This window comes from Gobius niger (genome assembly GCF_951799975.1).
Source record: "Gobius niger genome assembly, chromosome: 4".
NCBI classification, from domain to species: domain Eukaryota; kingdom Metazoa; phylum Chordata; class Actinopteri; order Gobiiformes; family Gobiidae; genus Gobius; species Gobius niger.
This window is the reverse complement of record NC_136855.1, coordinates 23,040,443-23,065,041: the sequence shown is the minus strand read 5'-3', so window position 1 is coordinate 23,065,041 and position 24,599 is coordinate 23,040,443. Positions and strand designations below refer to the sequence as shown.

At 40.9% G+C, this 24,599-nt stretch overlaps 1 protein-coding gene across 1 annotated transcript; it reads left to right on the top strand.

The window, feature by feature from the left end:
• Positions 1–2,004: 2,004 nt before the first annotated feature.
• Positions 2,005–24,294, top strand: LOC306962558 (RNA-binding Raly-like protein). The gene is made up of 7 exons (XM_079555739.1): positions 2,005–2,170; positions 6,157–6,232; positions 15,996–16,046; positions 21,111–21,274; positions 21,355–21,468; positions 22,942–23,090; positions 23,308–24,294. The coding sequence occupies exons 1-7, from the start codon at positions 2,149–2,151 to the stop codon at positions 23,347–23,349; spliced, it is 618 nt and encodes a 205-aa protein (XP_079411865.1). The 5' UTR covers positions 2,005–2,148; the 3' UTR covers positions 23,350–24,294.
• The last annotated feature ends 305 nt before the right edge of the window (positions 24,295–24,599 follow it).

The window sequence follows — 24,599 nt, the reverse complement described above, 5'->3', positions numbered from 1 at the left end:
CCATCACAGTGGTCTCTAAGATGCTCCAGGGTCAATTGTTTGAAAGGTTTTCACTGCTGACGGACCCTCTCATCAGAAAACCTACAAAACAAATGGTCCTGGCATGTTGTAGAGACCACTGTGATGGAAAGTAAAGGTACCATGCTGACCACTCACACAGCCGCTGAGTCACTACAAGGTCAAATACACACAAACACCAACTTTTTTTTCCACATAAAAAGTCGCATACTGCAGCTTTAAATAAAAAGGTTGATTCTCTTTTTCTTTTACAATGATGTGTCTTTTCTCTTTTACAAGAACATGAACATGACAATGTATCTTTCATATTCTTGAATGAAACCATAAAAACACTTCCTATTCTGCCTGAGCCCAGTTGTGTCATCATTCACAATCCACTGATATACAATTTCATTAGGAAGACTTCAAAGATGTTGCTCTGTCTAAAGTATGTAAAATTATTCCTGCGCCATATTTTGAAGGTGTCAGCAGCCGCTCATGGTTGATATCTCATTTTCGGGCGTTTCTCAGTGGATTTACATTTCAATCTTTAGGAGAACTCAGCTGTGACTTGGCTTTAAATTACTCTTTTTGGAAGCGTCTGGTGGAGCGGGCTTCAATGCGAGAAGAAAGACACTGGATCTACACTGGAGTTTTTAACGCTCACAACACAGCGCTGAAGGTTTCATCTTAAAAGAAAAAAAGGAAAACATACTCCTACCTTTGCAATTTATGTTTATCCTCGACACACAGCCCAGACTCAATATTTTTTACTGTCACTTGGATTCAATATTTCAGCTAAAGAAATGGTTAAACTCCAGCCAGGGGAGTGGTGCAGGGGGGAAAAGGGTATGGATGGGGCCTCAATTTGATTTCCCAGGATTTTATGCTATTCCCAGACTCCAGCAAGAACATGCATACAATTGTATGAAAGGTAAACCTGTCATGTAATTTCTAACTGTTCAGCATCATTCAGCAGATCCATTGCTTCGATTGTCTAATAAAAATAGTGATTGATATTGTTTATAGATAAAAAGCCATTATCTTTTGGTGAAGATCTATCATGTTTTGATATTCTCATACATGCATCAATCTGGGCATCTATACCTCACCCAAAGTAGGGCCTCAAAGCCAATAGTTAAAACATGAACCACTGTTTTAATGCAGATCCATGACATTACTATTGCTCCACACAGCACTTTAAAATATCTCTATTTAATACTGCTTTAGTGTTCATCCCTTGCTTAGTACTTTACACCTATAGCAGGGTTTAATCGAGCAAAGAGTGAGGAACGGCCTGTGCTTTTGTTAATTAAAGCCACATAAAAGAATCTGCCTCAGGTGGACTCTTCATACCACCAACAATTGACACAATGATCAGACCAGCTCCGTAATTGCAGCCTGCTGGAGAGTCAGTCAAGAGAAATAAAAACCAATATAAATTGGAGTTGAGGTAAGAAAGAACAAAGATAGATGCTGCAAAAAGTGGAAATAGCCAGTGTTGCATGATCGCACGCATTATTGCTGATCCTAATGTCATGTGTTATTAAAACAGCTACATAAAAGTCAGCTTCATACACAATACAACAGACCATGTATACACTGTGCACTGTCTCATGATACCATGACATATTCAGCAGTTTGAGCTTTTTGTGTATGGATTTTTTTGCGAGCCCAGTGTAATCTCTATTTTATGTCTTGCTTTTAGCCTCCATGGCATTTCACAATCTAACATCGGAAAAGTGATGCACACAAATTACAAAACAAATAATTCCACTCTAAGCTTTAAAAAGCCCATTTAGTATAATATACATTAAAATCTTTAATGATATATCAAGGCAGAGGTTTGCAGAGATTTCTCCTATGAGATCTGCACAAAAGTTCTTGCTGCCGAGGGAAGCCTGCTTATCCTGCTTTGGTTCACTTTTTACAATATGGACCAGTCTAGCGTCTGCCCATGACCACCCCTGTCTATGTGGCACAGTTGGTTTAGTCCATTGGGGCTTCACTGGCTGTTCTGTCAGTGAGAGTGTAGTAGCACAGCTGAATGTCTGCCTCAGCACACGCACAGAAGAAGAGAGAAGACGCACAGACGATCGAGAGGAGAGGGTCACCTGCAGCTCCTTTCACGGCTGATTCTACATCCTCGACATGACTTTGTTCAGTCCCAGATGTGAGTATCCAGGTTATGCTCCTTTGTGCATGTGATGGGGGAGGTTTGCTTGCACAGATATGGTTGTCTCATCTCTCAGTCGCCCAGACTCCTCTCACTTAACAGAAAATTAAGACCCTTTCAGAGGTGTGTGTTTACCCTTTAATACTAGAGCCATGTTGAAGTTACAGATACTGCAGAGCTATGATGATATATTGCATTAGAGTTGCTATACATCAAGGATGGGTTAAAACTCCCATCTAACAACCATCCAACAAAAGTTTTTGTTTTTCCCATTAATTACTTTTTTAACTTTACATAACCAAATTTACATGCACGATTACATACATTTCGAAAAGTTGCAAACACCCTTTTTTAGTGATACACACACACACACACACACAAAAAAAATCTGTCTACATTCATTACTTTTGGAAAATCACAGTGATTTCTATGGTTTTACTGTACACGGCACCATACGTCACACTCAAGTATTATAATAAAATGTTTAAAAAAATGTTTAAATAAAAAAATTGTTTTACTTGACAAGAGAAATATTTTGTAAGTAATAAGTACTATTTTGAGTGTTGAGTTTAAACAACATTCAAAGAGTGAGTGTGAAATGTGGGAGAGCAGACAACACAGACAGTGACTGCATTCATTTTCATACTGTCTCTCAACCATCACTGTGACACGTTTCATTTCATGCAAGTAAATGAAGATCCATTCCAATATACATATAATACAATCATACAGCATATGCCTTCATTCATATATTTTCTCTCTCCAAACTGATACCTACGACTGCGATATAAAGAAAAGTGAGCCTGGCAGACTTCCTTGTGGCATAAGCCCATTGTAGTTGATTATGGCTGAATGTCTTTGACCTTGATGTCTCGTCATAGCCTCCTCAGAAGCTTATTACTGTCGCTTTTCTTTTTTGGATTTCCCTTCCGGGGCTTGGGACTGTAACGCCTGTAGTTATGTTCCTTTGTCGCTAGATGATTGAGGCCTACAGTATTAAGACTCTTGCACAGCAGCTGCCGTCAAATTGTAACTTGAAGACTGAACTAGAATAAACTGTTTGCAAATATGCCCACCTGATCAGTGCATTAAAACTGGGTTTGGCACATTGTTATATTATGTATTCTGCCTTCTATGTTTCTCTATGTTTAAATAATCAAAGAAATATAAAGTCTGGATGCATGATCAAACAATATGCAGCAAGAGAACAGCCATTATAAGAAAAAAGGTGCCGCCGGGGAGCTAATTGTAAGGGTGTAGGACTGGGTTTACAAAGCAACCTCCTGATTACCTCCCAAGGTCTCCCGATGTTTTGTTCCTATTGAGCTCGACCACTGTGCTCAGCGGCGGCTCACCACCGCTTCCTGTTTAATGGCTCATCATGTGGTATAAAACAGATACCCTGGTGAGGGAATGAATTCATAAAACACATTTTCCTTTTAACTACATCTGTCTACAGTTGCACCTCATCACTTTGTAAAAATGTGGCTTTTGATGAGTGAGTCATCATCATTAATAACAGGGTTTTCTGCAGTCATTTCATTATAAAATCTAAAAGCTAAAAATAATTGAAAAAGTGAAATTGCATGGGGTTGGCGACATATCCGAAATCATATTTTTCTTCAAGCCTAGATAATGATTTTGATGATTCATGAGCAATTTGTGTCTTTACATTGCTTTTAAAGGAACAGTCCACTGTTTTTCCATACTGTGTATGTTCCTACCTGAGCTTAGACGAGTTGATGCTGTCTGGTCTTTGTGCGTGCGCTCAGTCATTTAAAAAGACCAAAGATGTTGTTAGTATTTAACCTCTCCTCCTCTCCTCTATGGGGCCAAATGGGGATGACGTAAGAAGTGACCAGGCTCTTCCACGTTTCCCCATTTAAATACAGTTACGTGACCAGTAACAGATCCAAGTATAGTTACACTTCAGAATTCTTTAGGAGTGAAGATATTACTGTGTGGACGTCGAAGTGCTCCTAAGGTGTTATTACGAATTACAATATAGTTCCCCTTTATATCCACTTAGAAAATCGACATGTTTAATTTTGTGTAACTAGATTGGATTGTGCATTTCAATAGGGAAAACGTGAAAGAGCTTGGTCGCTTCTAACTTCACCTGTTTGGCTCCATAGGTACATGCTTGGAGAAGCTAAATGCTAACAACAACTTTGGTCTTTTTGCATGTAAAAAACAGGCAGGTACGCATGAACTCGTCTAAGCTCGGGGAAGACATATCTCAGAATGGAAAAACGGTGGCCTGTTCCTTTCAGAACTAAGTAAAGCAATCTGCTTCTTCTGAAAGTTCCCACTTCACTGTGAGTGGTTCAGTTGGGGTGGCACTCACTCAGCACATGATGGTGGAGTCTGACCAATATGAGGGGACAACTTTGCACACCTTTACCTAAATACTGAACACAGAGCTGCATAAAAGAGAGAAGAACTTGATCACAATGTGATGATCTCTCAACACTGGCAGATCGTGACAGGGAATAGATCATGATTAGGTGTTTACTCTTTGGTTTGGTTAATTTCGAGCTCATATCAAGTATATATATATATATATATATATATATATATATATATATATATATATATATATTACAATGTGTACAGACATAACCGGGTACATAGTATCCAATACTGTCATATTGCAAAGCCCTAAAATAACACTGCATTAGGCTTATGTGTCCCTTTAACATGTAGTTCTATACCAACATCAATTGACCAACAGAATCTATGAATGTCACTTGGCATTTGACTTTGCGTCTCTTTGCTCATGTTTCCTTTCTTTTGATTCCCTGTGTAACACAGAGCTACAGGTTTTAAAACTAAGGAGTTCACCATATTGTTATAATAAATGGTCACATTATATAGTAGAACTTTTTACTTCGTTTGAGTCCACTGGACACTAAAAGCTTTAAAAACTAAATTATCACTTACATCAACTGACCCTTCACTCATTCACACAATCATGCCCCAGTATACGCAGACACAGAGGAGAGTTTCTCAGTCGGCTTGAGTAAATCCAGGAAAAAAGGCGGAGTATGTATCCATGCAGTAGGCCAGTACACATGTCCCCGTTTTTCACATATTCAGAGCCCTACTTAATTAATTGTAGCTCGCAGCCATTTGACGATGGTTCTGAGTGAGTGTATGTGCAGCTGGCCCAGTCACACTCCATTCACCATGCACATGTCCGTGTCGGACCGGCCCCTGCGCCTCCCCTCCCCACTGTCTCATTTCATTTTAACACACCGTTTTTAGGAAACCAAGTAAGTATCTGTGTGCTGGCTTCCTGTAATCAGGAAGCCTAATCAACCAATGTTTGTTAGTCATCAGGATTATATGATTGGGATTGGAACAGCTTCAGCAACAATACAGTACGCAAAATCAAAATTGTAGGGAACAAATTGAAAGATTTGTTGCAAAGACAAGGAGCATGAAAACAAAGAAATTAGTCCCGACAACACTGATCTGTCAGTCAAAAGTAAAATAAAGTTGTTTCTCTTTAATCTCAACAGATTGAAGATGTGTTTATCGTCATCTATAGCTCACAACCTATAGGCTTAGAAGAAACAATGTGACTATAAACAAGGAATGTATATGATAATGTTCAGTAGCTGCATTGAAAACCGTGACCAGTAATACAAATGTCAGGTTCCAGTGAATACAATCTCTTCACTTGTTTAGAGTATTGTAAACCTGCAGTGCTTGGGCATCTAAACACATTAACTCCTTACCACTCACAATGTTTTTTTTTTATTTTTTTTATTAATTTAGCGTGTGCCTTCCTGACCATATCATTTTTTATGTATCCTCCTCTGGTTAGGCTTGTATATTTGGCCCAATGTCCAGGGTAATGAGTGAGTGTAATGAGTGCAGTACAGGCCGGATCAATCCATGCGGTACTTTTTGAGTTATCACAGACTCAAACCTACCAGTGAGTATTGTAATTGTGCTGCATTCTCTGTTTTCTGCAGACACGAGTGTAAGTGGAGAGATGAAGTCCAGCCGCTCCAGGGCTGCGAGCAAGAGGACCAACTCTAGCGTTTATGGGTGAGTCTAACTATCTCTGTTTACCACTCACAAAACTTAACCGTGTTTCTGTATTCCTCCACAACACAATATAGCTACGCCTCAGCAGAGCAGTCAATGCATAATTATAGAATATCTAATTCTTGGAAGTCATACATGTAAGCTTTTGATTCAAGTTATGAGGCTGCTTCCACTGGTTGACATTTGAGCGCTTCAGACAGGAAGGCAGCTAATTATTGTTTACTTTGTATTTTTGCAAACACTACAGATACTCCTCTAGGTTAGTGCATAATTTACCAGAATTTATTTCTGGAGCAATTTGTACAGTTCAAATCTAAAAGGACAAACATGTTTCTGTACAAGCTGGCGCCACTGCACAGTCAGACTCTTGAATATGCATGAATTCATGTTGAGTGTGTCCGCGGTGCAGTCTTTTCAATTTCAACTTTGTTGTTTTAATTGTATTTACCAAAACATATTTTGACTTTGATACAAATGAAAGTAAAAATATTCATTTGGGTCGCACGGTAACACAGCGGTTAGTGCGTGTGCTTCACAGCTAGAAGGTCCCGGGTTCGATTCCCTTCTGGACGGGGCCTTTCTGTGTGGAGTTTGCATGTTCTCTCTGTGTCTGCGTAGGTTTTCACCGGGTTCTCCAGTTTCCCCTAACACTAAAAACATGTACAATAGGTACAATAGGTGTGTTTGAGCGTGTGATTGTGGGACAACGGATGCAAATAAGCCCATGGCTACAATCCGGCGTGGCGTGTTTACATGCATGAGTCCCATATAAGTTCATTAACATGCACTGTCCCAATCAAATAAACAAATAAATAAAAAAAGCTCTCCATTTAAAGCTTCACTGCTCCATAAGTGCTCTATATCACACGGTGGAAGTGGGCACTGTTCTACGATTTTTTTAAATCAAAGTTTCACAAAAATAGTTTAATGCAGCAAAGGCACTGAACAGTAAACTATGGTACTTTTTATTGAATTTAAACATTTTCTTATGTGTTCATGTGTCTTATCGTCAGTAAACCTCATTAAGGTTTGTGAAATGCATTCGTCTGTCACTAAGTATATTTGTACAATGTAGAATCACATTCCCGCTTGTGCAGCAAATCCATTAAACGTGCCCCGTGTGCTTCCAGAGTAAATCTACCTATTGCACCTGCCTGCTGCTCTGTCGTTTCTATTTGCGTCTCCCTCTAACCCCCGAACCTTATTCACTCTCTCTGGTATAAGCCAACAGCCTGCAGCCATGCATTAATGAGGACAGTTCATGCCTCTGCTCCTCTATGAGCTCAAGCAAACAAAGACTAAACACTAACAAAGCACAACAGGCCACGAGAGCTTCACAAAACCATTTCAGGTCAAAAAATAACGAAAATGTATCATTTAATTTGTAGTTATTATATTGAACTAATAAGGAATATTGTTTGAGCTTCTGGAGTACGGACATGTTCAGACAATGTTGACCATATTTGTGGTCCCTATTCTTCATCAAATGTATATTTAACCAGCACAGGACATTTCACATCCATATCATGTGAGAAGATTTCTTTAACAGACACTCTCTGCACCCTGCGCTAAGGCGGTTTGTCACTGTGAAGAAATGATTTGACATTATAAGATGTGAATTGGATGTTATATCATTTTACATGCCAAATCACTTTTTTGCCAATACACTTATTGGCCACAAGAGCACATGCTGAGTAAGCCTAAAAAAGTTACCTGGACCAAAAATCAATGACTTAACAGTTATATTTACAACAGCAATAATAACACCCCCATTAATGCTATTACCAAACCATGTTATACTGTAGAATATAAATACTATCGGATTTTTCTGACCTCATCTCACTCTGTGCCCTACTTTGCCTGTCGGGTGGAGGGTTGGGTTTGATCACTGGCCCCTGCAGATTGTGCCCAACATCTGCTCTCGCATCTCTTCTGTATTTCTGTCTCCCTCCTTTGGCACAGTTCTTTTACACTGTCATCCGTGTCAATTATCAGAACAAATTGAATTAGAATAAAGTGATGTGACTGACCCATCTGTCAATAGCTCAGAGTCACAGAGTCAGTGAACAGGTGGTGAACTCCGTTGATGTGATAAGTCGACAAAGTCCCAGCACCCCATTTGCCTTTGTCTGTAATCTGAAATTATTTAATCCATTAAAAAGGTTTTGACAGCCCCTTTCTTGCTCCATTACTCTTTGTTGTTACTGCAGTGTTTGCTAATGTTACTCATAAATCTGTGGGGTGCTGCAGCCTCCCAAGAGGTGACATCAAGAACAGGTTTGAAGTAAAGTTGGACTGAGCATCACTGGATCTTTAAGGAGTTTGAAGTTGACGGGATCAGTCGGCAGATACTGTGTGAAGATCATTTCCTGTGAGAGACATTTTAATACAACCAACATGTGAAAGTAAATGCTGTTTAAAGGGATATTTCATGATTTTTGACATAGGGCCTCATTTCCTAGTTATCCCAGAGTGTTGTTGATTTCTGGAGATATTTTTTAAAAACATTTTTTAAAAATCATCGGGTCCTCCAAACGTTGCCATATCTGATTTGTAGAAAGCTCCTTGTGAATTAAACTTGTAGTAATGTCGGCCGCAGGTAAACAAACTACTGTAGAGTCGGTAACCTAGCAGATCACTCCGCCGCTGCGTCGCTTACAACCAGGAAGCTGATGCTGCTCAAATACAAGTTGTTTTAAATGCAAAATGGTTATATCTCAAAAATGATTCAGTCAACACAGACATTTATATCGGTAATGTTGTCTTATAAGTGATTTGCCTCAGGTGCACTGTGCTTGGGTCAGACTGTTTTTAATGAAGGCTACTAGTTACCATAGACACGCGCTAAAAAAAAAATCTCCAGAAATCAACAACACTCTGGATAACTAGGAAATGAGGCCCTATGTCAAAAATCATGAAATATCCCTTTAAATCATAAGTTGACCGGTTTTACAGCATAATACAGTAGTAGTAGTGAAGGATTTATTTAGGATTATAACTTGACAGACAAAACTAAATACAATTAACATAAAAAAAATGTTGGTGTTTATTTCCCCTGTTTGCTGTGAACCGTGCAGTTGCATTTTGTGTGTACAAAGGGTTTTAGGTTTTATTCCAAATAGAGTTGTTTTACATTGAACTAAATGGACAATTCCTGTAGTAAGAAAAACATGTAGTGGTTCATATATAGAGGCTATCATCAAGTCTTCAATTCGCTTTGTATTTAGGGCATTCATGTTGTCTTTGCAATATACAACATGTTTTTTCAGTTTTCTTTTTTTTCTTTTTTTATTATCAAATGCTGCAGCAGAAATCCCTTTTATTCATTGTTAGCACTGAAGCTGAAAAAACCTGGGTATTCCTCTGTGCCCTGGGCACAGTTGTGCAAAGGTCAATGAGGCTCCGCTGGGGAAAGGTCAGTGTGCTCAGACATGGGGAGGAAGCAATGATTTTAGGACTGTGAGACACAAATGCTGTGAGGAAAATGAAAAAGAGAGCAATGGGATCATGTCTGGACTGTTGTAGAAATTGTGTTTGGCGAAGATAAGGTCATGGGTCAAATGCGGTGACACCATTCGCTTTGGGCACACGTGGAAAAAGGTCAGGATCATATTGGTGTTTGGCTCTGTCCTGTTGCTCAGTGCATTGGTATAGCCTTATCTCGAACATACTGTAGGTTATGGTGCCAGACAGTGCTAATGAAGTCATCACTATGCCCGGCGCCGCAATGAGGAAGTGAAGGGAGCAGGTGAACAGGGAGAAAAGTGTCAGGCCTGATGTAAATATGGTGCTGACTACAAACAAAGCAGAGACAAGTGTGAAACAACTGCACAAGAGAAGCAGCAAACCACTAAAAAAGTATAAAGTGTCTGTGGGGGAGAGACAGAGGGAGAGGAGGGGGTGAAAGAAGCAGTGGGGAGGAAGCAAGTGAGCACTGCGCTGCGTGTCATTGGCCCCCTGGCGTGAACAATCCATCTCAAATTGATCTTGCAGCTCGGCCCAGCAGGGCATTCTGAATCAATCTCAAATTGATCTCTGTGCCATAGGTCGGGAAAACTAGCAGTGGAGCTTATCAGAAATATAGTGGTGCTGGGAGGATCTGACAGGGAAACTTATCACACAGCACAACAGGAAATGGGCTCAGAGGCCCCGGGGCAGTAAGAGGACGAGCTGCGACTCAAAACACAAGTCCATAATAACAGCACACAGTAACAACAGACACACGCATGCTCCTATGCGGAGCCCAGGCAGCAGTCAGCCACACCTCCAGGCTTGAGGGAAAATAAAACATTTACCTGCACAATGTGTCAATATATTCTGAATGAGACAGGTGAAGCCGAAGTCCTGGGGCGCTTAATGACTTATAACACATTTAACGTGCCATCGGAGGGGCTGTGTGAAGGCCCGAGGAAGGACAATCAATATCAGCCTGGATTCAGACAGTCCGTCAGCTTATGGAGAAATCTGCCTCTCAGGCCCAAAAACATCAACAGAAAAAATATCTTCCAGTTAATAGGTTTGGAACCTCAAGAAATGGACAAGTTACTCATGAAAGGTCTGTATACAAAGTGATGTCAATCAATAAATGATTGTGCATGCAGTTTCATAATCTATTGTGTTATTTACCCTAAGAGGCAAGTCCAATAATACTGTGTGACGTTGCATATTAGAGAAAGAGAGCGTCATAGACATTGACAATATAACACAGTGCTGTGTTATTTCTGAGGGTTTAAGACTTTGCAGTAACATTATCTGACTCCTATGACTGTATAGGTTCCTAAACCACCACTTTTTACTTACTTTGGAGAAATTGATAAGACACAGCTTTGCATCTAAATAATGTAATGAAGCAAGAGAACTTAAATGTCCCACAGGAAAAGCCCTGTCTGCAGCACAGAGGTAATGGGGCTTTGCAAGGGCACCAGAGAGACTGTATTGAATATGCACATCATGCAGCAGTGTGCCCTGCGGTGGGCTGTAGCACTGTCCCATAAGAGTGTAGAGCAAACACAAAACCATGCACATGCCACAACATTACAAAAAGGAGCCCAGTCTTGATCACTGTGCACAATAGTACCAACTGGTTCTGTTCTCAGTGAAACAGTCAATTAAAGAGGTCCTTCAAAATGTGAATTTCATTTCAATGTTGCAGCAATATTTGTTGCAATCAAGCTTCACCTTCATTTGTGAGATTATAACATATTGATTTCCCCTTGAACACAGGTCACACAGTCTAAGGGATCCCCAAGTATTAAGGTCCGACCGATAAGAAGGGGGTTGGCATGGCCGATAGCCGATATATAGAAAAGGTGTCAATCATATAAATATATAGAAATATATTTAATGGAGATCGACCGATATGGGTTTTGCTCAGGCCAATGCTGATTATTGGGGATTTTGATTGGCCGCTACCGATATGCAGCGCTGATAATTTTGGGAAAATCCTGTGTACGATACTTGTAAACACGTCAGTACTTCAGAGGGAGCTTGTTTGAAAGGCAAAAGTCAAATTCAGCAAATGTTTATCACTTTTGGTTCAGGAGATAATAAAAGACCGATATTATCAATCTTTTATCGGCCGATAGTCAATATCGTAAAATACCCAAATATCGGTCTGATATATCGGTCGGGCTGTACTAAGTATAGCTCTGTACCACACATGGAAGAAGATAAAAAGACTTTTAGCTGGTGATTTCTCAGTAATGTCAGGCTACAGGGTTAATTCCAGGCGACAGGCTAAAAACCCTCTTAACTCTGCTCTAATTATGTGTGATGTGAAATCACAGCAAAGCTCTGGGTCTGCGCTGGTAAATGGGAACAGAGAGGGCTCTCAGTTGTCATCGTATAGTGGCTGTTAGGTAGCTAATTAGTACTAAATATCTTGATCTCTCAGATTTCCAATTACTACTCACAGCACGAATGTGAAATTGATAAATGGTGTTGAGTGGAAAATGTCCAAAAGAAGAACCTCATTTACATCTACTGAATTCAGTTCAAACAGTTTTAGTGGATTCAACAGAGGTCCAAGACCTTTTAATAGTCCTTAGTGTTTGTGTTGTTGTTTGGAGCAGCGCACAGATGGTCTCAAGCCAAGCAGAAGAATTGGACTCATCCCACTCTAAACACTACACTGAGCCTGCAGCTGGATTAGGTCAGAACACACACTTTGTCCAGAGTGCACACACTCAACCTATGAAAAATGTCCATTTCTATTGTTCCATGAGCTAACATGCTAAGGTTGTTTAATGGAAACTATAGAGAAAATGCACTCATGCATTATTTGCACTGCCATATACATTTTACAAAGCCATGCCAACATAGTATGCCATAAAATTGTAAGCAATTTATTCATCAAGTATGATACTGCGATAACAATAATTTGATATATTGTGCAGCACAAAACAATTTTTCATCATTTTCAATCCACTCAGAACCCTCAGCATCAAAACAAATGATAATGTAGAATTGACACTTATTTGGCTTCTGCCGCCAAGCTGCAGCTGCTAGGCTTCGACGTCATCACTTACGTACCTTTAATATACCGTACACAACCAAAATAACATCCTCCAGTCCTCTACATGTGTAACTTAATTCTCCCTCATATCAATGCCAATACGGTTATGTTTCCATGATTGTCTCTGCTGCTAAAAACAGAACAATTCATCCAACTCATTCACTCCTTCCAACTCTGACATTGTTCGTGTGTTACTAATCAGACCAAAACCATAATAGGCCGTGTTCATCAGGCTGATCCTCAGAGCCCCCTGTACCAGCCAAGCATGTCCACACCCCGACAGCTGTAGGACAATCTGACTCATTCCTCTGTGTTTGAGTGCAGGGCTGGGTATCATGACCAAACTGTGCAGTAGTAAGACTGTACTGCAATGTATTGCATAATAGAGGTGGTGGGTGATACTGACAAAAATAAACGTCATTGGACTTTCTCCATAAGAGGATCAAGCAATATTTTCTCAAAGCATCAGGAAGTGTGCATAAAAAAAGGAAACCTAAGGATGGAGGAAATCTAAGGTTCACTGTTGGGGCATTTCATGCCACTTTTTTTACTAGAAATTTGCACATAATCTGTTCTGGCCATTAATGCACAATTTGCTAATTTACAACACTCAATTTTGTGTTGCATTTTATGCCACTGTTGTACATTGATGTGAAATATATATATTTCAAACTTTTTTTCATATGAGTTTTGAGTAAAAACAAAAAACAACCTATTCAACATGACTTGCTGGCCACTTTATCGGTGTCTTTTCCTGTCCCCCATAAGTTACAGCGTGAAGGCTGTAACTTTGCTGGGCGACAGTGGCGCAGATGGTAGATCTGAAGGTCGGGGGTTCGAATCCCACCTCCTGACAGTGCACACTGTTGTTGTGTTCTTGGGCAAGACACTTCACCCACATTGCCTCCAGTGTCTGCGTACATTGGTGTATGAATGAGAGTATGAATGGGTGAGTGGATCCTTGCTGTAAAGCGCTTTGAGTGCCTACTGCAGGTGGAAAAGCGCTATATAAGTTGAGACCATTTACCAAGGATAAACGGAGTGAGGTGACACCGTTATCGGCTCACCACATCCCTGATGCGTGCCTCTTGTCCTAAATGTACTGTCTGTTTTAGTCTTGGCTTCAGTTCAATGTCTTATTGATGCAGCAGTAGCACTCCCTGGCTCTTCTTTTTCAATAAGTCTCACACTTTCCCTCACATATACTGCAATCAAACTTAAAGGGCCGGCAGACGTTCAGGGCAACTCACTCGCTCCAGAGAATAAGTGCAATCTGTATCTATTTTACTGAGACCATAAATGAACACGAATGCATTAAAGATAAAAATATATGGACTCTTTGCTGTTGTAATTGCACGGTGCATGCTGCAGTCGATTCCCAGAAAATAATGCAGAACACTGAGTCAACAGTACAAAAGTACATTACAATCCGCTGTATGTTTGGTGACTGCATCTGTTGAACAAGTTATGTGTTATGGCAATCAGCTGCATTGGTAATTCTAATTTTCCCCATACTGAGTGAATATGAGAGTGAGGAGTCTTCGAGGCTGCACTGTGACAGATTATTTTCTGTAGGTTCTATTCCATTTAGTTACAACCCATAGCTGTCCACTTGGGTTTAAAGCTCCAGCCATTGGTGACCCCTCATCGTTCGTATTAATCCACAGACTATTTAAACTACGTATTCCCTTTGTAGTTTGTTCAGCATATGTCACTCAAAGCATAAAATCAAGGCATATGAGAAACAAAAGTCAAAGTCTAGAATCCTCTGTGTTAATGAAAGCGAAGAGAGTAGATTAGCTGCTTCTGTCCTCAGAGAGTGTCTGAAGGAAGAGAGCGCTGCCACCGCCTCATCTCCATCAAAGTCAATCAGCTCATCTCAATCTGCGGCGTGCACAGACTATCCTTTTTATGCTGCTGCATATATTTATCAGCAGGAAAAACTGCTTTGATCCATGTTTCAAAATTAAACAACTTTTCATTTTCTTTTTTAGATGGGACTAGTTAGTATTTTTACAATATAGACACACCTTATGGTATAGGAATGACAAAACAGGCTAAAATACCTTGTTGCTGTATTAAGCTGTTTATAAGATGTAGGTGCTTTATTTCTGCAAAACCCCATTCTCTAAAAAGAGATGCACCAATCCAGCTTTTTTAACCGATACCGATACTGGGGTTTGAGTATCTGCCGATATCCGATATTTACCGATACCAAGGGATTTTCTTAAAAGTGGCTTTCTCTGAGTGAAAAAAATTATTGACTCGTCTCCATTGTAAAATCAATAAAGTCATATTTTATTGTGATGTTAAAGAGCATATCAATTATATCTATTGATAGACTCTTGGAAGGATGACTTTTCTACACATTACTATGACATACAGCATTCCCATATTCACTTAGCGTTTGATGGTAAAAGGGAGCCAAAACTGGTATCGGTTCAGTATCTGATACCCGATATCGTATTTTTTCCAGTATTAGCTCCGGTATCGGATTTGTGCATCTCTAAAAAAAAAAAAACACAAAAAAAATCAATCAATAAAATATTTCAAAACTGGAACCATAAAGTCAGCCAACTGGCCACATTTGTTGCAACGGGTTTACATAGCTAACACCGTTTCAATGATTTCTATGGTGAAAACTGGTTCTTTGTGAAATACTTTGTGATATATACTACAGGTCTAAACTTTTAGAACAACCGTATACCTTTGGACCTGCATGTCTATGTAAAACGCTATTCCCATTTGTTTTATATAACAAACTATGGAAATGAGTCAGACACACAAACAGGGCCACAGCAGATCACATCGGGGATCATCAGAGTTTTGTGTTGGATTAGGGAGGAACGCGGAGGTCTGGCCGGTCCCGCAGCGATTTGACCCCTGAGCTGTGAACTTCATCCAGCCTTTTCTGCAGCATCAGTCACTGTTCACTGGAGGTAATAGCTGCTGCCTCAAACCCCTCAGAGTACAGCGCGTCTCAATGAGCAAACTGTGGGGGTGTTCAGTGGCTGCCACACACTGAGTCGTATGGATTTGCCACATTGAACGCTGCTGCAGAACAAATCCCAGATCTTTTTCCAACTGGCTGACGCTCATCAACACAGTATTCTTTCCAGATGAAGAGATTATATCACTCTGAGGGAGCATAGACGTTCACTGACAAGCTATTTTGTGCTGTAAAATGCGAGTGTTTTTTGGTCATTCTGGCACCTGTTCTGATATTGCCTCTGTGTGCTTCTCTTGCAGATCTGACGTAGACCTGGACTATGACAGCTATCACGAAGATTACTATGACAGGTAAGACGGCCATGTTACAACACAATGACCGACAGTTTGCGTGTTTGGAGGGCGACCCAGTGTGACCGAAAGATGATGCCATGGTTCATGACCACACAGCTGCCTGATGAAGGCGATACAGTAAGTCAGGTATTCTGGTACAGCCCTTTCTATTTATTGGGGTTGAGACAGGGCACAGACCACACTGACTCCACTGTTCTGTTTCCCTCTCCCATTTCATGCATGAGAAGGCAGAAGTCTAAAGTTTGACTGTAGTAGGTCAGACGGTATTGCCCAGGGACACGTATTCAGATCTTCGGCTAGGTTTGGACAGGACAAGCTTGAGGATTAGCTAGCATGATTTGTAATGATGAGTAAACCGGATGCATGCTGAGAAAACTCTTCCAGATATAGGGAGAACAGATATTTGTCTAGCCAACCCTAACAAACCTAACCCAAATATGTTGGTTTGTTTTGTTTGAGCATTTGGGCCACAGACGGCAGCCCAGTTGCACAAGCCGTCCACTGAATTGACCCTCATCACCCATCATTTTTTGCCTATCACTGAATTGCTACGTCTTCCCATATCTTCTTCAAGATGGTGTTGTGTGTCTGCAGGTTTAAGTGTCAGCATATGGAGACGAGTGACTAGGGCTGCTCGATTATAGAAAAAATAATAATCACGATTATTTTAGTAATAATTGAAATCCCGATTATTCAAACGATTATTTGTTCCCTTAAAAAAAAAATCTTTGTTTTATTTATTCATTTTTTTTTTTTTTAAACAACTATGGACTACATTTTCGTTTTTAAATGTTTTACTTTAATATGTTCAGTTTCTAAACTAATTCTATAGGGATACCTGCCCCCTGCTGGCCAGCCCTCACACCTGTCCAACAGGGCCGCGCGGCCTGATGACATCATCACACAGCGCTTCTAAATATACTGTCAATGGTCAGACTAAAGCATGAACCTTTAGCACGTGAAATGCGAAGGGAACAGAAACAATCATCTCAGCAGCGTGAAGTAATAAGAGTTTGCTTTGAGCTCCGTTGATCTGCTCCTGAAACCTCCACTGTGAGGTCGCTTCCGTTGCAGGCTCCACTGTCAGGACGGGAAATGCACGGGATACGTTTCAAAATAAAATCGCGAACGCACTTCAGGTTGAATCGCTTTCCTCCCAGAAGTATTAATTAGTACAAAAAATATCACGTAAAATCTATCTCCGCGGTCCGGCCGTTTATGGTTAATACTAACACTCTTAACTTGCAGTACACTTTTGGGCCACCAGCGTCAAATTGGCGGCGCTGTTTCGCTCCTCCCGCAAAGTTAGGAAACAAAGGAAACAAAGTTATTGCCCTTTGTTTTCAGTCACAGAGCGTCGTAGCACATCGACTTCCCAGTTTTCCAGGGCAGAAACAGTGTGAAAATATAAATGAATAAAGCCCAGTCTGCCCTAACCCCACACACTCTGATCATATCAGCTGATGTCCGGACTCTCGCACTGTAGAACGAGCGCCTGCGCAGCCCACACACACAACCCCCTCCGCGCTGCTTTGTGGAGAAGGACTTGTTTTTTAAAAAATGTTTTGAATGAAGGGGAGCGCGTGGCTCGGGCAGCGCTGTAGGCGCGCGCATCCACTTTACAGACTCTTTCAATCCTTCAGCGACACCTTCAGAGTCCGAATGTAAAACGCACTTCAGCGCTTTGTTGTAAAACACAGACTAGCCCGCACCTGTCACTGCCTTTGCCTAATGTCGCTGTCACGAGCCCCTGCAGAGACTGAGAAATGCGCATAGATGGGCGACATGGAGGACTCTCAGAGCGGGGATGAACAGGAAAGGTGGCGTAGACAGAGGAGACGCTGAGCTGACTCCTCCAGCGCCATGAGGATCGTTAATAAGCCTCCATTATTATCAGCCATTCTCAGGGTTTTATTTTATACCCAGACAACACGGGAGCACGAGCGCAGCTTAGAGGGAACCGTGTCTGTCGGCAGAGACGGAGAAAGAGAGAGAGGGATGAGAAGTCGAGGAAATTGTTGTCAAGTTTGGGCTGGTGTCTAATTGGACAGAGAGAAAATAACACTGCGCACGTGAGTGATAAACGTAGTGGTTATACGGTAATACTGCAGGTTTTCTAGTGGTTATACAGCGTATACCTGCGTTACACGTACACTACACCACTGGTTAGAGTTGTGGCGGTTGAGTCCAAAGTAGTTGTGAGTTGCAAAATCAGCAACTCACCGCTACTCTGGACATACGCTGACTCGCCGGCCTCCCTCGAATTAAAAGGCAGGTAAAATCGGCATTTAAACGCACTCATTCCCCCGCCCCCACCCAAAAAAAGTACGCACTTCCCGTCCTGACAGTGGAGCCTGCAACGGAAGCGACCTCACAGTGGAGGCACGAGTTTTTTCTACTAAACAAAACCAGGGCCTGGGCAAAGGATATCGAGGCTTCTAAAACAGCTGTTCTCCTTTCAGCACAAGGTAAGCACTTAACAGTGGCGCGTTATCTCAAGAGTTAGGTATAAGAAATATTAGTACGATATTATTTACAGTTCTGTCACGCTGCGCTGGTGTTTCAGCTGATCAGACGCGCTCACACAAACCGCGCAGGTCGGACTTTTTGCGCTTTGGATGGACGAGCGGGAGGGCATCCTTAATAATCGTTTGTTCTCGATTATGCTATTTTTGTGATCGTCTAGTCTAGTGTAATAATCGAAATCGTAATCGAATTTCGATTAATTGCACAGCCCTACGAGTGACTGTGGTGCACTGTCCTGAACGAGAAAGAAAAGTGACTCTTAGCTCCCTGATAACAGCCCGAGCTGACAGAGCCGCTTTGTGTGTTCAGTCTAATCCATAGGGACAACAAACACACACTTTCCTCTGTAATCCCCGTTGTCTCCAGTCTCTCATTGTCTGAGCTTCAGTTTATGAGATGACACTTCAAAGCCGGCATAGCAACACATTGTCTATCTGCTGCAAACTGCTCTAAAGTACTTTAAACTCCCTTAAGTCTTTGGCTTCTCTGTCCCAACACATGGACAATGTTTAAAGCCTCTAATCACACACTCTTATGGGCTAATGCACTTCATCCATATATGACATTGGGACGCCTGTGTTTAAACAGTACCAGTGCTTTGTACTTTGTTTAATCCCCTCTGTGCAGCTGACAGAGGGCTCTCCTGTTGTCGGTTGGCTGACAAACCCCGAGTTACCAAAACGTATCCAGCAATGTAAAGGGAGAGACTGATGCTGAGGTGGTTGAAAAGGAGCAGAGAGGTTATTTCTGTGTTTTTATATTTTCACTTTCTGGTATGTCTCACGTGGTCGGTCGTTTCTGTAAAAACTATGGAGTTGGATTGTGATACAGCCATTGTCAGCAGCATGACCAGCCTGGAGGGGGCTATTGATTGGCCCTGACAGAACCAATTACATTCAGTGACAGATAAAGACATGGAACGCGCCATTGGCAGAAAGGAATGTCAAGGCATGAGACAGAAACAGAAATAAAAGTCAAACGTCGCAAAAATATTACCAGCAAACTTCTTTTAAGCCGACAGACCTTTCTTATTTATCCATATAATGCAATTGGTCGCGTTCACGATTTAGAATGTGATGATGTGATATTGTCAGGTAGAGGGCAGGAGCCAATACAACTCTATGGGAGAAATACAGTTTTTTGTCAGAATTTGATGATGATTCGATTCACAAACCGACTGTGTTATTTTTTATGTCTTGAAGTCCTGCCTATTGGATTGGTCCACATCACACTCATGTTTTCGAATATTGTCACCACTTTTGGATGCCTTTCAGAAAAAAAAAATATTGGGAATTTGTTCGGAGACAATGAACTTTGATACAGTTTTTGTTTCACGTGGATTCTTCCAGTAAATACCAAAAACTAAGACAAACAAATCTACACTTCACCAGTTACCAGAGTTAATTTTCAGTTGCTCCACCTCAATTTTAAACTATGGGCTCTTTAGAATGTTGTGATGTCATGTGAGGAGGTTCAAGACCCACCTTTTTAGTTTAGCTTTTAACTGATATTTATTTCTGTTAGGCCTATTTATTTATCTCAGCACCTTTTAATTAATTTAATTGATATTTAATTGTCATTAATATTTATTTTGTATTTATATATTTTACCTCTCGGTCTTATTTTAGTGATCCTATTATTCGATTTTACTTTTTATTTATTTTTATTTAATTTTTATGCTCTTCCAGTTTCCTCTGGAGGAGCCCTCTGCCTCGGGAGCGGTGATTGGCTGTGGCTGCTGTCCTGTGGGTGTCTGGATGGAGGTGTGGTGTTTCTACTGCGCCTTGTCCAGGCACCCTGTGTTGGTCCCTGTGGCTGCAGCCGAGGTGACGCTCCCGATGCAGATGGCTCCTTGGATGGTGTTTCCTTCCTGTACCCAGCCTTATCTCAGCCTTATCTCAGCCTTATGTCCATTGTTTTACCTTGAGTGTGTGTGATGTGCTTGTGTGGTGTGTCTCTGGGGAGGTGGGTGGGAAGAGTATGAATGCGACAATGTGTTTGTATTTGTGGGAGGACGTGGGGGTGAGAGAAAGTTTTTAAATCTGTAAAGCATATATAAATAAAGATTGATTGATTGATTGATATATTGATATAGGCAGAGTAGCATGGTCTCTGCCCTGTTCAGTAAATGATTACTGTATAAACTATATGAACCCTGACATCAGCATAATATTGTCAATAACAGGGGTCCCCAACTAAATCCGCCTGAGGTCTGCAAACTTTAATTTCGTAACTCTCGACAAAATGTCCAGGGTCCGGACATATGCAGTCATTGCTCTTACAAACGTTGAACATAAGCACAGGTTGACTATTTTCATAGCAAAGCTGATCAATAAATTAATAATTTTGCCATTTTATTTCAATGTTATTAATATTGTTTGAATAATTGTTAATCCAGCCTTAGCTATTAAGTATATCGAGAGGATGAAAAGGATTTGGGATCCTTGAGGCACAGATCTGGACCCAGGGCCGCCAGTTGGGGACCCCTAGTCTGCAAGCTCAAGTGAATGTATTTTGTTTGTTTTGTTTCTCTAGAGTGTATGATTCCCAGCGTGTCCCAGCCTCCTTGTCTCCTGTGCCACTGAGGACCAGCCCAGTCAAACGTCCGCGATCCTCCTGCTACTCCTCCAAACACAGACGGGACAGAAGCCACTCCAAAAGCTCCAGACCCTACTCTTCAAGTTCAAACACAGCCAAATGTAAGGGCAACACCAGGCCAATCAGAGTGGTGTCAGATATAATACCCTGTCCTAATAACACTACTCGTGTGTTGGTGCAGTGGGCATGGAGGAACTGCAGGTGATAAAGAAGGAGCTGACTCTGATAAAGACACAGATCGATGGGCTGCTCGACAGCCTCGACAGGATGGACACACACAAGCCTGAGCAGAAAGGTGAGCCATTAATACATGAAGAGAGCCCAAGCAAACATTTTTAAAGGTCTCAGGCAAAATGGCACATTACAGATTGACTGATGAGCAGCCAATTCTAATTAATGCTTGATCCTTTGGGCAGTGTACTCATAAACAATTATTATGAGTACACTAGAACATTACAATTTGCTATCATAATTACTTTTAAAAAAAGAAAGAAAATAAATCATAACAATGTACAAATTGTGCATCACTGAAACACTCATTTCAGTGTGTAACCCAATGGGCGAGGAAAGCCCTTCTCTTGGCGGGAGCTGACATTGCTGTAATACCACCCCCTGGTGGCCAGGGGCGACTCCAAAAGACACTTGGTAAACTGGATTCCTATTTTACTTTGGACCTGATTTGAACTGCTTGATTATCTGTCTCCAAAGAGGTTTTTTCTTCTAAAAATGGCTGTGACCTATGAGACAATGCTGGCCTCATATTTTTTCAACTACGCTTTTTTTTGTACATCAATAAAAAGTGAAAGCCTAAATCTTTGATTAACAGGCTCTGAAGCTCTGTGGAGGCTCGTAGCCGGTCTGCCCGCCCCGCGGGGCTTCACGCCTTTTTGTCTGTTCAAGGAACAGGCTTCGTAGGAGGAGATTGAATAGCCATGTTAATTTCACAGACCACTCATGATCATTACTATGAATGGGCTGAATGGAACACCAGTCATCTCTTCTATCTTATATCTATGTCAGGCACGGGCAAACTAAGACCTGGGGGCTAATAAGAGTGGAAAACACCACTGTTTTCATTGACATACAGATAGATAATGCTCAACGGCTGCTATTTTGTTGCTCTTTTAATGTGTTCGGGCAATTACAGTCTATTTGAGAATAGTAATTGTTTCAAACAACCAAATTTGCAGCTGGTCCGGCCCTGTGGAAAATTCAAACTGCATCAAAAACTTTGCCCATATCTGATCTATGGTGTAACCATACAGAATGAAATATGCTTCCCTCTTGTGGACACACAAGAGTGGTGCTGTTGCAGCCCCACCTTGTCCTTCCTGAGAAGAGTGCTTTAATGCAGTCAAACTCCCCCTGAATCTAACACAGTGCATGGTATCTTTGTTACTCTATACATGCTCTGAAGTAACACATACAGTTGTAAAAACTGTCCCATGAAGACTCATCATGCAACTATACATTCACACGTACACTCCAGTGACCTTGCGGTTTCATTGCTCTCATCTCTGTGCTCATTAATCTTAATAGTTTGGTTCCCCTGTTCCCAAACGCTATCCTCCCTCATAATCTCTCCTCATGATGTCCTTCACTCAACCTGTCACTCCCACTCATCCTCTCTGTCTGTCATCTTTTGTACAAGCAGCACACATCACTTGTGCTTCTACTTTATGCTCCTCTTTGCATTCTTATCCCAAAGTCCATCCAGTCTGCTTGTGCCTAAAACCTCCGTGGTACATCTGTTGTCTGCTCTGTATAGGGTCTCCAAGGAAAGAGGACAGTCCAGCTGGCTCCGTGTACTCTCCATCGGCCAGCAGCCCTGAACTCTCTCGCTCCTCACTGTCCCCTTCCTACCACCACCAAATCCACAAGGAGAGCCCTGAGCAGGAGACAGATGAATACCACACAGTAAGCTTGTAACACACTGATTTTAGAAGTCAGAATATATTTTTTATTACATCTGACCTATTTACTAACCAAATGAACTCATATTAGCTCATATTAACCAAAACAGTAAAACAGTGTCACTAAGCATGGGGCATTACGCATGTGACACTGTCAAACCAGTTCATTTTTTTAGTTTTGCATGTGACATGTAACTGAATGGCTTTCTTTGTCCTCTTAGATTTTCCAGACAAGCAATCATAACTCTGAAGAGGAAATATGAAGATTAAATAAAAGAGCCTGTGGAGTGGACATGGACATGGAACAAGTGCCAAACGAGGAGGAAGAACTAAGAGAATCAAAGCAATGGCCATATTTCTCACTAAACAATGCATAAACCTTTCTTAGACATCACATTTTGACTGGAAAGCTGAACAATTACATCGTTGTTGTTTTCTGACCATTACAATGTGTCATTAAATTGACAAGGTATTCAGGAAGTCTTGACAAACAAGGATCATTTTACAGAACAATCTAATACAACACAAAAAATGTTAATGAAAAGTAGTTTTGTCTTGATACACAACTATGTTTATTGTGAGCACTGGTGTAAAATTTGTAAATTGCAGGACACAATGTATAAAATGTTAATGCCCTGGGTGCAACGTTGCCTTTAAAGTTCACTCGGTGCGCAGGTGGTCTGGCCAGATCACTACACAATCAATGATTAACAAATGAGGCAACTTTGAAAAAAGTTTAAAAAATAAATAATAATATATATATATAGATATAATATAGATATCAGTCTAGTCTTTCCACAAAACACGCTCATCAACAATTCCAACACACCCAGTCAAGCAACTGTTAATTACATAACATTTAGCACTAGTAAAATGCAAGCCTAACTGGTTTGCAAAGAACCATAGCATGCTTCTTTCTTTGTTTTGAACATTGTAAGCACACACCCCAGTCATTGTAAAGTTATCAACTGGGTGTATTAAAAAAGCGGTAGACAAAATCCTGGATGTCTAATGCAGGAGAAGTTCATTTATCAATACAGGCCTGGAGACAATTGAACAGTCAACGTGCGGACATTGAATATCCGTGTCTGATCATTCTTCCACAACAAGAGTTTTAAATATGATGAGCCGTGCATTCCAAGAATGACAACAAAACTCCAGTCTCATGCAATGTTTTGTGAAGGGGTTTGTTAAGGAGGACCCAGTACGGAGACAGTTAAGGACAAATTCTCTAACACCAATGATCTCATAATAAAGTACTAATTTAGCAACACATTCTTGTAAAGTTAGAATGTTACCTCCAGTACGGTATGTAAACAGTAAATCAACTTTTGAGGATATAAATGATTGAACTGATTGTTGACTGTCATCAAAAGAAATGGTGCAAGGCCAAGCCATTGTGTAATAATGTGCATTAATTGTCTGATTTAGGACTTTTGAGTTTTTATGTTGAATTGATGTTAATAAAGGTGTTTAATGTTTACGTTTGTAATTTAGACAAACCAAGTGAAAA